The 13,876-nt window shown below is 44.1% G+C and overlaps 1 protein-coding gene across 9 annotated transcripts in view; it reads right to left on the bottom strand.

The window, feature by feature from the left end:
• Positions 1-13,876, bottom strand: part of DMXL1 (Dmx like 1) — a 171,307-nt gene that overhangs the window by 120,390 nt on the left and 37,041 nt on the right. For all 9 annotated transcript variants that reach the window (XM_070076024.1, XM_070076025.1, XM_070076026.1 and 6 more), the window contains 2 exons: positions 5,042-5,108; positions 2,727-2,905 (listed from right to left, as the gene is read on the bottom strand). In XM_070076024.1, the coding sequence (XP_069932125.1) occupies positions 2,727-2,905; positions 5,042-5,108 (246 nt within the window). The remainder of the gene's footprint in view (positions 1-2,726; positions 2,906-5,041; positions 5,109-13,876) is intronic.

Below are 13,876 nucleotides of genomic sequence, written 5' to 3'. Positions count from 1 at the left end.
GGTGCTTTTCAAATAAATAAATCTGTTTTTCAAACTACATGTTCGGGGGCTGGTGCTGTGGCGCAGCAGGTAAACGCCCTGGCCTGAAGCGTCGGCATTCTATATGGGTGCCAGTTCCAGTCCCGGCTGCTCCTCTACCAATCCAGCTCACTGCTCTGGCCTGGGAAAGCAGTAGAAGATGGCCCAAGTCCTTGGGCCCCTGCAGCCGCGTGGGAGACCCGGAGAAAGTTCTGGATCCTGGCTTCGGATCGGCACAGCTCTGGCCGTGGCAGCCATCTGGGGAGTGAACCATCGGATGGAAAAACTCTCTCTCTCTGCCTTTCCTCTCTGTGTAACTCTGACTTTCAGGTAAAATAAATAAATCTTCCCAAAAAACTACATGTTCGGGCCGGTGCTGTGGTGTAGCAGGTTAACACCCTGGCCTGAATCACTGGTATCCCATATGGGCGGTGGTTCTAGTCCCAGCTGCTCTCTTCTGATCCAGCTCTTTGCTATGGCTTGGGAAAGCAGTTAGAAGATGGCCCAACTCCTTGGACCCCTGCACCCATGTGGGAGACCTGGAAGAAGCTCCTGGCTCCTGGCTTCGGATAGGCGCAGCTCTGGCCATTACGACCAACTGCAGCCAATTGGGGAGTGAAGCAGTAGATGGAAGACCTCTCTTTCTCCCTGCCTCTCCTCTCCTCTGTGTATAACTCTGACTTTCAGATAAATAAATAAATCTTAAAACAAACAAACAAACAAACAAACAAACAAACAAAACTGGGGCCAGCACTGTGGGACAGCGGGTTAATGCCCTGGCCTAAAGTGCCGGCATCCCATATGGGCACCAATTCGAGACCCTGCTGCTCCTCTTCCAATCCAGCTCTCTGCTATGGACTGGGAAAGCAGTGGAAGATGGCCCAAGTCCTTGGGCCCCTGGAGACCCAAAGAAGCTCCTGGTTCCTGGCTTCAGATGGGCGCAGCTCCAGCCGTTGGGGCCAACTGGGGAGTGAATCATCGGATGGAAGACCCCACCCCTGCCTCTCCTCTCTCTGTGTAATTCTGACTTTCAGATAAATAAACTTTGAAAAAAAAAGACAAAAATATATGTTCTAGTAAGATCTTCTGATTTATTTCTGAAACTTTCATTATGCTTTATTTTTACTTCCTAAAAAGGCAACTGTACCCTGGTTACTAACAAGTTTAATAACTATTCTATATACTTATTTTTTTAAATTAAGATCTATTTATTTTATCTGAAAGGAGACTGACACAGAGAGGGAAAGAGACAGAGAGAGGATCTTAGATACATCAACTGTTCAACCCCCACTGGGCCACAACATCCAGGGCTGGGCCAGGCTGAACTCAGGACACAGTAACTCCATCCAGGTCTCCCATGTGAGTGGCAAGTTCCCAAGGACTTGCGCCATCTTCTACTTCCCCAGGTACATTAAAAGGTAGCTAGATAGGGGCTGGTGCTGGGGCATAGCAGGTAAAGCCACCACCTGTGCTGGCAACCCACATGTGCACCAGTTCGGGTCCCAGCTGTTCCACTTCTGATCTAGCTCTCTGCTATGGCCTGGGAAAGCAGTGGAAGATGGCCCAAATTCTTGGGCCCCCGCACTCATGTGCGAGGCACAGAAGAAGCTCCTGGCTTCTGGCTTTGGACTGGCCCAGCTCCAGCCATTGCAGCCATTTGAGAAGTGACTCGGTGGATGGAGGACCTCTCTCTCTCTCTGTGCCTCTGACTCAGCATAGCTCTGCCTTTTAAATAAATACATAAATCTTACTTACTATTTTTTTTTTTTTTTTGGACAGGCAGAGTGGACAGTGAGAGAGACAGAGAGAAAGGTCTTCCTTTCCCGTTGGTTCACCCCCCAATGGCTGCTGCAGCCAGCACGCTGTTGCTGGCGCACCGCACTGATCCAAAGCCAGGAGCCAGATGCTTCTCCTGGTCTCCCATGTGGGTGCAGGGCCCAAGCACTTGGGCCATCCTCCACTGCACTCCCGGGCCACAGCAGAGAGCTGGACTAGAAGAAGAGCAACCAGGACAGAATCCGGCACCCCGACCGGGACTAGAACCTGGGGTGCCGGTGCAGCAGGCAGAGGATTAGCCTACTGAGCCACGGTGCCGGCCCATAAATCTTATTTTTTAAAAGATTTATTTATTTATTTGGAAGTCAGAGTTACACAGAGAGAGGAGAGGCAGAGAGAGAGAGAAGTCTTCCATCTGATGGTTCACTCCCAATTGTCGCAACGGCCAGAACTGCAGCAATCTGAAGCCAGGAGCCAGGAGCTTCTTCCAGGTCTCCCATATGGGTGCAGGGGCCAAAGGACTTAGGCCATCTTCTGCTGCTTTCCCAAGCCATAGCAAAGAGCTGGATCAGAAGAGGAGCAGCAGGGTCTCGAACTGGCGCCTATATGGGATGCCAGCACTTCAGGCCAGGACGTTGACATGTTGTGCTAAAGCACCAGCCACTCAATAAATAAATCTTAAAAAAAAAAAAAAAAAAAAAAAGAAGGAGCTAGATTGTAAGCAGAGCAGCCAGTGCAGACCTGGGAGGCAGCTGCAATGGCTCAGGTAGTTGGCTCCCTGCCACCTATGCAGATCTGGCTTCAGCCTAGCAAGGCTAATACCTGTCACTGTCTGTCTGTCTGTATTTTTTTTCTGCCCCTAGTATAAGACCTTCTTTAATAAAGTTAAAAAACACAACAAAAAGCACATAGATAAAATGACCTTCACTGACCTAGGCATGTATTTGCTCGTTTTACGCCAGGAAAACCCATTTACAGCTCGAGGATGTGCCAGATAAACAAAAGAAAAGTCGATTTCTCCTTGGGATTGTTTTTCTGAACTTGTATCTGGAGAGGTAACAGATGTTCGCCAGGTTTCCACATTGTACCATACCTTTAAAAGACAATCATCCTAAGAAAAAGAAAAATATCCATGTCAGAATTAAAGGTGTGGTGGGTGTTTGCTGCAGAGGTGAACATGGGGCTTCGGATGCCTGGGTTAGAGTCCTGGTTCCACTTCCCATTCAAGCTTCCTGGTATTGTACAATCTAGAACACAGTAGGTGATGACTCAAGTACTTGGGTATCTGTTACCCACATGGGTACCAGGATTGAGTTCTACACTCCTGGCTTCAGCCTGGAACAGCCCTGGCTGTTGTGGGCATTTGGGAAGTAAACAAGTGGGTGGGAGGTTTCTCTGAGACTATCTCCGTCTCTCTGCCTTTGAAATAAAATGAAAAAAAAAAAAAAAAATTAAAGAAAGGAATTAAAGATTAAGTCAAATAGCAAAATATTTTTCTTCCCAATGGGAGCAACCTAGAGATGGGAGGAAAGACTGGGAACAGAGGACTTGAGAAGAAATCCCGAGCAGTTTTTTATTCACATTATTTAACAGTGCTTTGAGAAGTCAAGCATGTAAATTGGTGCAAGGGTACTTAAAAACTCTGCAGAAAATGTAATTTTAAAGTATCTACTTTGGTGGAAAAAAATAAATGTAATGGATCATGAAAGAAATTATGGAAAATGCATGTTATGAAAAAACTATGCATGGATTTCAAATTTTATTGCACCAAATAAACTATCTTTTAATTCCCTCTTTCATGAGTTTTTTGAGGTTTTCCTTATGTATTCTGTGTTAAAAAAAAATGCTTGCTCAGTCTGTGTTGTCAAGGCCACACAGAAGGCTAAGTGGTTGGAGCTGTCTGTGCTCAGTGTGGTGAAGACAAACAGCTCTACCCAATAGGCCTGAGATAGAACTTTTTTTCTGTCCTATAAAAGTCACAATGAAATGGGAGGAATGGGAGTTAAAAACAAAGGCTGAGCTCACCCTACAAAAAACACTCTTCTTAAAGGACATTGTACAAACTTTGCAATGGGCGATAAAACACCCAGGTCACTTCCTTTCCAGGGTTTTTTCCTGCTGAAGGAGCCCCGCCTGGCTGCTTTCCTGGGAGCTTTTGCTCTGTTCTTTTAATCTCTCTCCTCTTTTCAATAAAACTCTTTTGCTAACAATAACAACAACAACAAAAACTTGCTAATTTCCATCCATGATGGGAAATTAAGTCATTCAGGGAAAACCAGAAGATGAAATTAAGGGATTCCTTTACCTTAGGCCAAAGAAAGGAACCCCACCAACAGACTTAGAAAGGCTGCTAATTGGGGAGGGGAAAAAAGGACTCTGTACATGAGCTATCACATGATTTTTAGGAGAAAATACTAAAAGTAACAACTAGTTCATAACTAGTACTATTTCAACATTGCCTGCACAATTAAACTTGTGCCTCCTACCTTGGAAAACTAGAAAAGAGCAGAAGCTAGAAGTTAGCACGAACTACTCTTAAACCATATTCAGCGTGCATTTGTGTAAACCAGAAGGAACAGCTCCACTTCTCTCCTAAAAAGACATCTCACTGTGCTATCAGAGCATCTTGCACCCTGAGAGCGAATGCAGAAGGCTCTGAGTTCCAAAGACAGTAACTTCAGATTGTTAGTGTTCACCAACCATTCTGTGAATTAACGGCTAAAAATAAGGTCAAGAAAATGCACTGCTTTGAAATCAACAGGTAGTAACAATGCACATACACTCAAGAAACTTCCTTCCAAGAGCCTACTATGTTTTACATTTTAAATACAGCCTAATACACATGTCAGCTCAGAGGTAACACAACAGAAACTCCAGCTTATTGCTCATTGTATAATGTATGCAACATACTGAGCCAGTCACTTTATATAAACTGTCTGAATTTATCCAAGATTAATGATCTATGAGGTAGGTGGGGGTATCCTCAGTTTACACATAAGGAAGAGATAAACCAACTTACCTAAGCTAACAGAACTGATAAAAGACAGATTTATATTCGGCTCAACCACTAAGTCCACAATCTTTCAGTTATAGAACAGTGCTTTTTAAAGACTATTAATATTTAGCCAATTTTTTGCTATATAATATTCTTAACAGAAATATTTAAGACAAATGAAAGAATTAAGCCAGTTAATGTTAATAAGTTTCAAATTCAACTGTAAACACACTGTATAGTTTCACACTTTACCTTCCCAGCAGTGGCAAAAAATTCTCCATCTGGTGAAAATTTCATTAAATGAACTTGGGAAGCCGTTCTGCAAATTAAATAGGTAAGGAGTAAATTGCAAGGAAAATTAAACAAATGGAAAATACTCAGAACTATACACTGATTGCTTCAAATAAGAGAAAATTTTATTATAACACAATTTCATGCTTTTAAGGGGAACCAAAAAGTTGAACAAGTTACTAAAATAAATTTTAAATATAAAAGTATCTAGGCCGGCGCTGCGGCTCACTAGGCTAATCCTCCGCCTGGCGGCGCCGGCATACCGGGTTCTAGTCCCGGTCGGGGCGCCGGATTCTGTCCCGGTTGCCCCTCTTCCAGGCCAGCTCTCTGCTGTGGCCCGGGAGTGCAGTGGAGGATGGCCCAAGTGCTTGGGCCCTGCACCCCATGGGAGACCAGGAGAAGTACCTGGCTCCTGCCATCAGATCAACGCGGTGTGCTGGCCGCAGCACGCGGGCCGCTGCGGCCATTGGAGGGTGAACAACGGCAAAGGAAGACCTTTCTCTCTGTCTCTCTCTCTCTGTCCACTTTGCCGGTCCAAAAAAAAAAAAAAAAAAAAAAAAGTATCTAAACCTGAGGCTGGTGTTGTGGTATAACAGGTAACGCTGCCACCTGCCACACCAGCATCCCATATGTGTGCCAGTTCATGTCCCAGCTGCTCCACTTCTGATCCAGGTCCCTCCTAATGGCCTGAGAAAAGCAGCAGGGGATGGTCCAAATGTCAGGGCCCTGGTATCCCATGGAAGACACAGATGAAGCTCCTGGCTCCTTGTGGCCATTTGGCAAGGGAATCAGTAGACTGAAAATCTCTCTCTCCTTCTCTAACTTTTTCAAATTAAAAAAAAAAAAAAAAAATCCATGCCTAAGAATCCCAAAAGGAATGACTTGTCAAAATCTAATCTTTAAAGCCTAAAATAAGAGTTCTACTTCTCATTTCCTTAGAATGTTAGAGAACAGCTTCATTTTTAATCAGGAAATCTACACATCAGATCCATGGATCCCTACATTTCAATATTCCTTTCATGCACAATAAATCAGTATTTTAAATGAACTCTGCCTTAGGTTAGCATTTACTTAAAGATTGTATGTGGATTATGAGGGGACTTGTAGCAATCACAATTCTGCTTGCCAGTTTTACCTACAGTTGGTACAGCTGACTACTTGCCTTTTTTTCCTCAAAGGACTTTGGCTCATTTCCCTTCCACTTCCTTCCTTTTTAGCGACCCACATAACATACACTAATCTCAAGGCAGTCTATTACTTTCATTGCTTCCTTGTCTGTGCCCACATTCATGCTGAGATAAACCTATACCAAACTTCCTTGTAAAGCAGACCAAAGAGGAACTCCGTCACATTTCATTTTAAAAATAAATCTACTTTTTGAGTTTAAGGGTATTAAATACATAATGGAAAAAAAAAACTAAGACCACTAGATGAAGGGAAGAAAGTGACGGCATCAATAGTTGCTCAGACAAGAACCAGCACTAACATTTTAACACTCATACTTCTAGAGCCTTCTCTCCTTTCTCCTTTCCTAACTACGTTCCGCAGGAGGACTTTCAGAAAGAAGGAATGGCAGCTGCAGGCATACTTAGTTTTCTCTTTAATACCATTCACTCATTTAAAAACCTCAGGAATATCTTTGCACTTAAATGCCAAGTTGCACATATGAGTAAAGATGTATAGATCTGCACCCTTATTCATCGGCTTATAGTATTCCATCACATATGTAAGCAGTGATTCAAAATAATGTAATGTTCACTGCTGTTTTCTAATCTTTGCTATCACGCCCCACCCCACCGAAAAGAGTACACTCAACATCCTGCACATTGCTTTTCATGCATCTGGTTAATTCTTTTTTTTTTTTTTTTTGACAGGCAGAGTGGACAGTGAGAGAGAGAGATGGACAGAAAGGTCTTCCTTTGCCGTTGGTTCACCCTCCAATGGCCGCCGTGGCCGGCGCGCTGCGGCCGGCGCACCGTGCTGATCCGATGGCAGGAGCCAGGTGCTTCTCCTGGTCTCCCATGGGGTGGAGGGCATCTGGTTAATTCTAAGAACATTCTTATGGCAAATTATTAAAAGTACCTGGTCTCTATGAATGTGACTTCATTCCCTCGTTAGGTAGGAAGTCAGATATGAGCTTATGTGTGTGTGACAAAGGCCTAAGGAGACATTTGGGTCCAGCATATGCATCTCAGTCATCCCGATAACCTTCCAGGGGCAGCCCAGTATCTGCACTTCAAACACACCCAGCCCCTTCTACCAGATAACCATCCTTCCTCTAAGGCGGGGCAGCTTCAGCTGTCTCAAAATTTCAGGGGGAAAACTCCGATAGGAGTTTTTCTATTTACATCCAAGAAGTCCTTTGTTCTAAGAGGAGCAGAGGTGGGGAGGCAAGAGACATCCCCTTAAAGACCCCCGGCCTCAACCAGACTGCGCACTCAGCCCTCTGCCTCGCTTCTGAGCCGTCCGCCTGGCCTGGTCAGGTGTACTCTCTCTCCACTCAACCATGTAACCTCGCTCTCCCCCAGACTGAGTGACTGGACACTCTCTCTCAGGTTCTGTCTGGAGAGGTGCCCATCCGTTCTTACGGATGTCCCTTCCCTAATAAACCTTGCTATTTTACTTTCCACTACTGTCTCACACCTGAATTCTTTCTTGCGTGAAGACAAGAACCCTGCCATTCACCGGTAACATTTTGGCGACCACGAGAGGGACTTTAAGAAGACATTGAAGGTCAGTATTCCTTCCCACAAACGGGACCAGATCTGTGGAAGTGATCATCAAGTGTCCAGCAACCCACAGCTCTCCGAGAACACAGAGTCCCCGCGGCCCTGGCTTAGCTATGGCCGAAACTCCAGAGGGATTGTAAGGAACGGGAGGGAAATCAGAAGAGTAGTTGGCTTAGAGCCTGGAGACCCGCTGAGCTCCTCTGGCTTCCTGGCAGCTGGTTGCACTGCCAAGTGCTAAGGCAGCAGGGCTTAGCTTGGGTCTAGGCTACTATTGGCCCTCCCCGTAAACTCAGATAACTAGGTAGTGGGCAATCGTAAGCGATAGGAGATTTTGAACACCCACTCAGCCCCCAGACATCAGGACCCTTCCCTGTGCTCTCCTCCAGTTGAGATGCCTCATGGGCACAGCAGGAGATTTCTGAAGGAAGGTGAGGGCCGCTGCTCAAGCCTTATCCTCTGTCACTTTCCCTCTTCCTCCTCCTGGTCTCCCTCCCCCTCTCTTTGTTTCTCATCTCCATTGCTATACCACTGACCAGGGGGAAGGGAGAGGATAAATTCCAAGGTCTCTCCACCTAAGAAAGGGAAAAAGCCATTACCCGTTAACCCTTTCCAACTTGGTAGAAGGTTTTCTGTCTTTGCAGCTTATGGTAGCTCTGCGTCTTGAAAAGTTTTTGTGTACTATTACTGTTGCCAAGCTTTGATTGCCTGAGGACTGAATCTGGAAAGGAGCTAAAGATAACTATCTGTTTTAATTGACTGAGTGACTGCAGTAGCCCTGATTGGATCTGGCTTTGGTTGAAATATCCAAGTTGAATGGATTAAGATCTCAACTTGGTGGCCATTTTAATTAGACTAGGCAATGCGGACTTCTGTTGTGTTATAAAGGATTTGCTATAGGAGGTCCCCAGAACTCTTGGTGAAACAGCGCACCTATCCAACCCCACAGACAGTCCTGCTAGGCCCCAGCGTGTGCAGTCTTCCCTGTAAATGGAAGACCTTTCTCTGCACTCTGTTCCAGTCAGGGTGGCCTGCATCGACATTGCCAGATACCTCTGGTGAGAGCTCTCCCCAGGACTGCTTTTTTCCTCTCCATTTCCAATTCAATACCCCTCCTCACTAGGGAGGAGAGGGGGATGCCTCTGGCTACTGCTGGCCTTACCTAAGGGAGCAAGAACCTTAATCCATTAACCCTTTCCAACCTGATGGGTCTTCCTCTTTGCAGTTAATGGAAACCTAAGCAATGGGCTCATAGGCTGACGATCAGCTCTTTTCTGTGCTGCTGTAGCTTACTTATCTGACGAGAGTTTGCACGTGTCTTGAAGGTTCCCGTTTTTCTATTGCCAGTACTGAGTCTTGATTGGGAAAACTGCAACATGAAGTTGTTTACCTTATTTGCCTGTTTTTAATGTTTGAGTGATTACCTAACTGATCAGATCTAGCCCACAGCCTTGGTTAAAACGCTCAGGTTAAATGTACTAATTTTTGACTAAACAGTTTGACTCTGACAGTTCTAAACTGAGTCTTCCAACTTTTGAGGCTTCCAGTCAGATCCCGGGAACTCTCAAAGGATGAGACTCTAAATTTGTTAAAGTAACAACTGTTTGAGTCAATTCAGATTATGCTAAGTGTATTAAAATGTTGTACATGATGTCAGACCTATGTTGTATTCATGTTTGTTAGGAAACTGGCGGAGTTTTATCTATGGCAGTTTTATCTATGGCGTGATCTGCACCTTGATTTACATCCTATGCCCCAGCCCCCACCACCATTGCTGGAAGCCAGGTGGCCACAGGGCCCAACTGCTGTGGTCAAGCTCCACCCCCATCCTAAAGGGATTCACTGCTCCTGCTTCCCTGCCCGAGCTCTGGCAAAGTTTCAAAAGGACCTGTTCCTGAACACAGGGCTCTCTCTTGGCTTCTCTCTTCTCTCTCTCTACTCTCCTCTCCCCCTCTCCTCTCTGTTTCTCTCTTATACTCCCCTTCTCTCTTTTCCCTCTTCACCCCTTACCTCCAGTCTGCTGGGTTTTCCCCAATAAACCCTTTCTTTCTCTTACTCCAGTGTTTGGTGTGTTTTGTGATGGCCTAACAGAAATATATAACAATGTTTCTGCTTTCCAGCTAGAGAGGTCTTATAAAAATCAGAGTAGATTCTGTGTATACAAGCCTTTATGTTGTTAACTAAAGCAAGCCAATACAGACTGGTTCAGAAAATTGGGTTAATCCAAACGCCCTTCGGTTTGCTTGGCTTGCTTGTTCAGTTTTACGTGTCTTTAATATACTTTATTCATTAATAACTCAGTGTCTTAAATCATCTAGGCATCGGCGCTAAGTAAAACATGGGAAAATGTATTATGTGTACTTTTAACATCTTAAATGCTGTAGGGGAGACTGAGTTTGCCAGCATGTAGTCTCATCGGTTATCCATACATGACAATTCAAGACTATCTAAAAGTAACCATGGGTGTAAGTTTCAGAAGGTGCGAGCAAGTCACATAAAGTTTTAAAAAGTTTATGATTTTAAAACATTCTTTACAGTTTTTTAGTAAGTTGAGTGTTAATGCCAAAGTTACAATGACCTAAAGTTCAAGTCTGATCTTCTGTTACAACAATGGGGTTTTTAAAAAAATGTGTACTGATGTTAGTAAATATATGGAAATGGTCTAAATAATAAATCTTAGAATTTGCTTTTGTAAAAAACTGTAACGTCTCTTTTTAACAGTGTCTGCTTAATTGGTTACTCTGCCATTTCTAGAGTTAGGTCCTATAAGTTATTTTTGACTCTGCTAAATAGTTCTGAGTTATGTCATAATTTCGTGTGCTAACTCTTATGTTCAAGGTTTTTATTTCTGGTTTATTCGACAGCAAGAGACAGAGAATTCACGTTCTGCCAAAGTAATCTATTGTGTACGCTACTGTCTCTGTTAAGTTCAGATTGGTGAAAAGCATTAAGTCTTAAAAAGTTATGTTAAATATCATTAAGATTAGATCTAGTCTAGAAATATTAACATCACCCTGACTAAATGAATGGTTATCATTTCAGGATGTTAAGGAATTCTATTTTGACCAGATACTCTAAGTTCTCTTGGCACCTTTAACAGACTTTATGAAAATCAAAGTTCTAAATTCTCTGGACTTTTGGTATCTCCAGAGGGCCCCTGGAGATGTCAAAAGATGTATCTCTCATCTTGCAAAGATAATAACCAATCGGGCTGTTTAGATCAAAATTGCTGCCAAGATGTGAAATGATGCTAAATTTCAGTTATAAACGTGTTTCTTTCTAGCTGCTCCAGTCTCTCGCTCAGAAGCCAGATTCTTTAAAGAGGGACTGACAAAGTCTCCATCCAGCTAATGCTAAATAACCAGGCATTGCTAGTTCAAATGTATTGCTAGTTTGAATGTGGATCAAATGGAGGTCTAGCCTAAAGAGAGAAAGTGTTCCAAAAGAGACTTAGAGACAATGGGAGATGGTTATGTGGCAGATACCAGAGAACTGCGTTCCAGGAGCCTACAGTGTTTTCTCAGAAAAGCAGCCATGGCCCACCACCTAATTTCTTTCAGGTAAGAGCTCAAATATCAAATCCATTTTTCTTCTTTTACTTCTTCTCTAAAGTACCTCCTTATCTTCGCATAGCATGTATAACTGGTGTCACAAAGGAGAATGAGGAGATACTGTGGTATATCAGGTAAAGCTGCCACCTGCCATGCAGGCATCCCATTGGGGATGCTCCATTTCTGATCCAGCTCCCTGCTAATATACCTGGGAAGGCAGCAGAGGATGGCCCAAGTACTTGCACCTCTGCACCCACATGGGAGACCCAGAAGTTCTAGGGTCCTGGCTTTGGCTTGACCCAAGCCTAGCCATTGCAACCATCTGGGGAGTGATCTAGAAGCCAAAGAACTGTGTGTATATCTCTCCTCTCTCTGTAACTCTGCCTTTCAAATAAATAAATAAATAAATCTTTTTTTTTTTTTTTTTTTTTTTTTGACAGGCAGAGTGGACAGTGAGAGAGAGAGAGAGAGAGAGAGAGAAAGGTCTTCCTTTGCCGTTGGTTCACCCTCCAATGGCCACCGCAGCCGGCGCACTGCGCTGATCCGATGGCAGGAGCCAGGTACTTATCCTGGTCTCCCATGGGGTGCAGGGCCCAAGGACTTAGACCATCCTCCACTGCACTCCCGGGCCACAGCAGAGAGCTGGCCTGGAAGAGGGGCAACCGGGACAGAACCCGGTGTGCCGGCACCGCAAGGCGGAGGATTAGCCTATTGAGCCACGGTGCTGGCCTAATAAATAAATCTTAAAAAAGAAAAAAGAAAAAAAAAGGTACGATGTGCTTCTAACTCAACTTTTAAATGGATTCCAGTATCTCAACCTCATATTAAATCTAAAACCTGCATAGTTTCGAAGCTTTTCTGCTAAACAATAAACAATTCCTAATAAATACTGTGTCTATTCCAAATTACTACCATATACTGTGAAGTTAATTTAAAATTGCTTCCTCCCCTCTCACAACCACCTAAAATACATTTCAAGTTCTCTGCTCATCTCATGGAAGTCCCTCAAAAGACCTGTGGTGAAAGCCCTTCCTCCCACTCATAATGAAGGATTCCAAAGCAAGACTAAAGTTCCTTCTAAAGAAATATATAAAATCTTGTTCCCTCTCCATGTATCAACCTTTTCATTCCTGGCTTACAGGTGCAAAATACATGGAACTAGTTCCTTTGAACTCTCCTCTGTAAATTCTATATATAGGAGGTTTGCCTTACTCCATCTTTGGTATTTGATATCTATCCTATTACTGCTACATACAAAAGTGATTCAAGAAGAATTTTATTAAATATTGTTATACTGATTGTTATACTGGTTTATGGTCTGTCTCCCCCATCTGTTCACTGTAATATTCCAAGCACTTTCACACCTGGGTGGAACATGCTAAGCCTCAACAAATATGAGGAGCCTTCAAAAAAATCATGTGAAATAGAATTAAGAGATGTTTACCTTGGTGCAAAAATTTTTAAACAAACAGTCTTTTCAAAAAACACAGTCCATAGTCTCATGAACTTCAAGAACCCTCATATGCATGGGTATCAAAAAATTCTGCATCAAAATAAACATCCCCTAATTCCATTTCCTATGTACTTTTTTTTTTTTTTTTTTTTTTTGACAGGTAGAGTGGACAGTGAGAGAGAAAGAGAGAGAGAAAGGTCTTCCTTTGCCGTTGGTTCAACCCCAATGGCCTTTGCGGCCGGCGCACCACGCCAATCCGAAGCCAGGAGCCAGGTGCTTCCTCCTGGTCTCCCATGCGGGTGCAGGGCCCAGGGACCTGGACCATCCTCCACTGCACTCCCGGGCCAGAGCAGAGAGCTGGCCTGGAAGAGGGGCAACCAGGACAGAATCCGGCACCCCGACTGGGACTAGAACCCAGTGTGTCGGCGCCACAGGTGGAGGATTAGCCTAGTGAGCCGTGGCGCCAGCCCGTATGTACTTTTGAAGTACTCTCATATCTGCTGATTGATTAAAACTTGGAACTGCTATCTAAAGGATATGAAAAATATTGTCTGTTGATCCATACTTTCACATTTTTCTCTAGAAAGATGCTATCAATTGTACTCTTATTGATAGTATGTAAAAGCAGTTGTTGGGCAGTGCAGAGGGAGTCCTGTGACTCAGTTGGCTAAACAGCTAACTTCAGATACCTGCATCCCATACTGGAGTGCCTGGTTTTAAATCCCCAGAAACTGTGCTTCTGATCTAGCTTCCTGCTAATGCATACTGGGAGGCACCAAGGTAACTCAAGTGCTTGGGCCCCCTGACACCCTCCTGGGAGACCCAGATAGAGCTCTGGGGTCCTGGCTTTGCCCTGACTCAGTTCTGGCTGCTGAAGGCATATAAGGAGTAAACCAGCAGATGGAAGATCAACATCACCCAATTCCCTGCACCAGGTATAAAACAAACTCTAACTTCATTTTCCCTTAAAAATAATTTTGTGCCAGCATAGTGGGTAAAGCCGCTGCCTGAAGTGCCGGCACCCATAGGTCCAGTTCAAGTCCTGGCTGCTCCTCTTCCCATCCAG

The sequence above is a fragment of the Oryctolagus cuniculus genome, chromosome 6 (genome assembly GCF_964237555.1).
Source record: "Oryctolagus cuniculus chromosome 6, mOryCun1.1, whole genome shotgun sequence".
Lineage (NCBI taxonomy): Eukaryota > Metazoa > Chordata > Mammalia > Lagomorpha > Leporidae > Oryctolagus > Oryctolagus cuniculus.
Note: the sequence above shows the minus strand (reverse complement) of the source record. Positions and strands in the feature narration are given on the sequence as shown.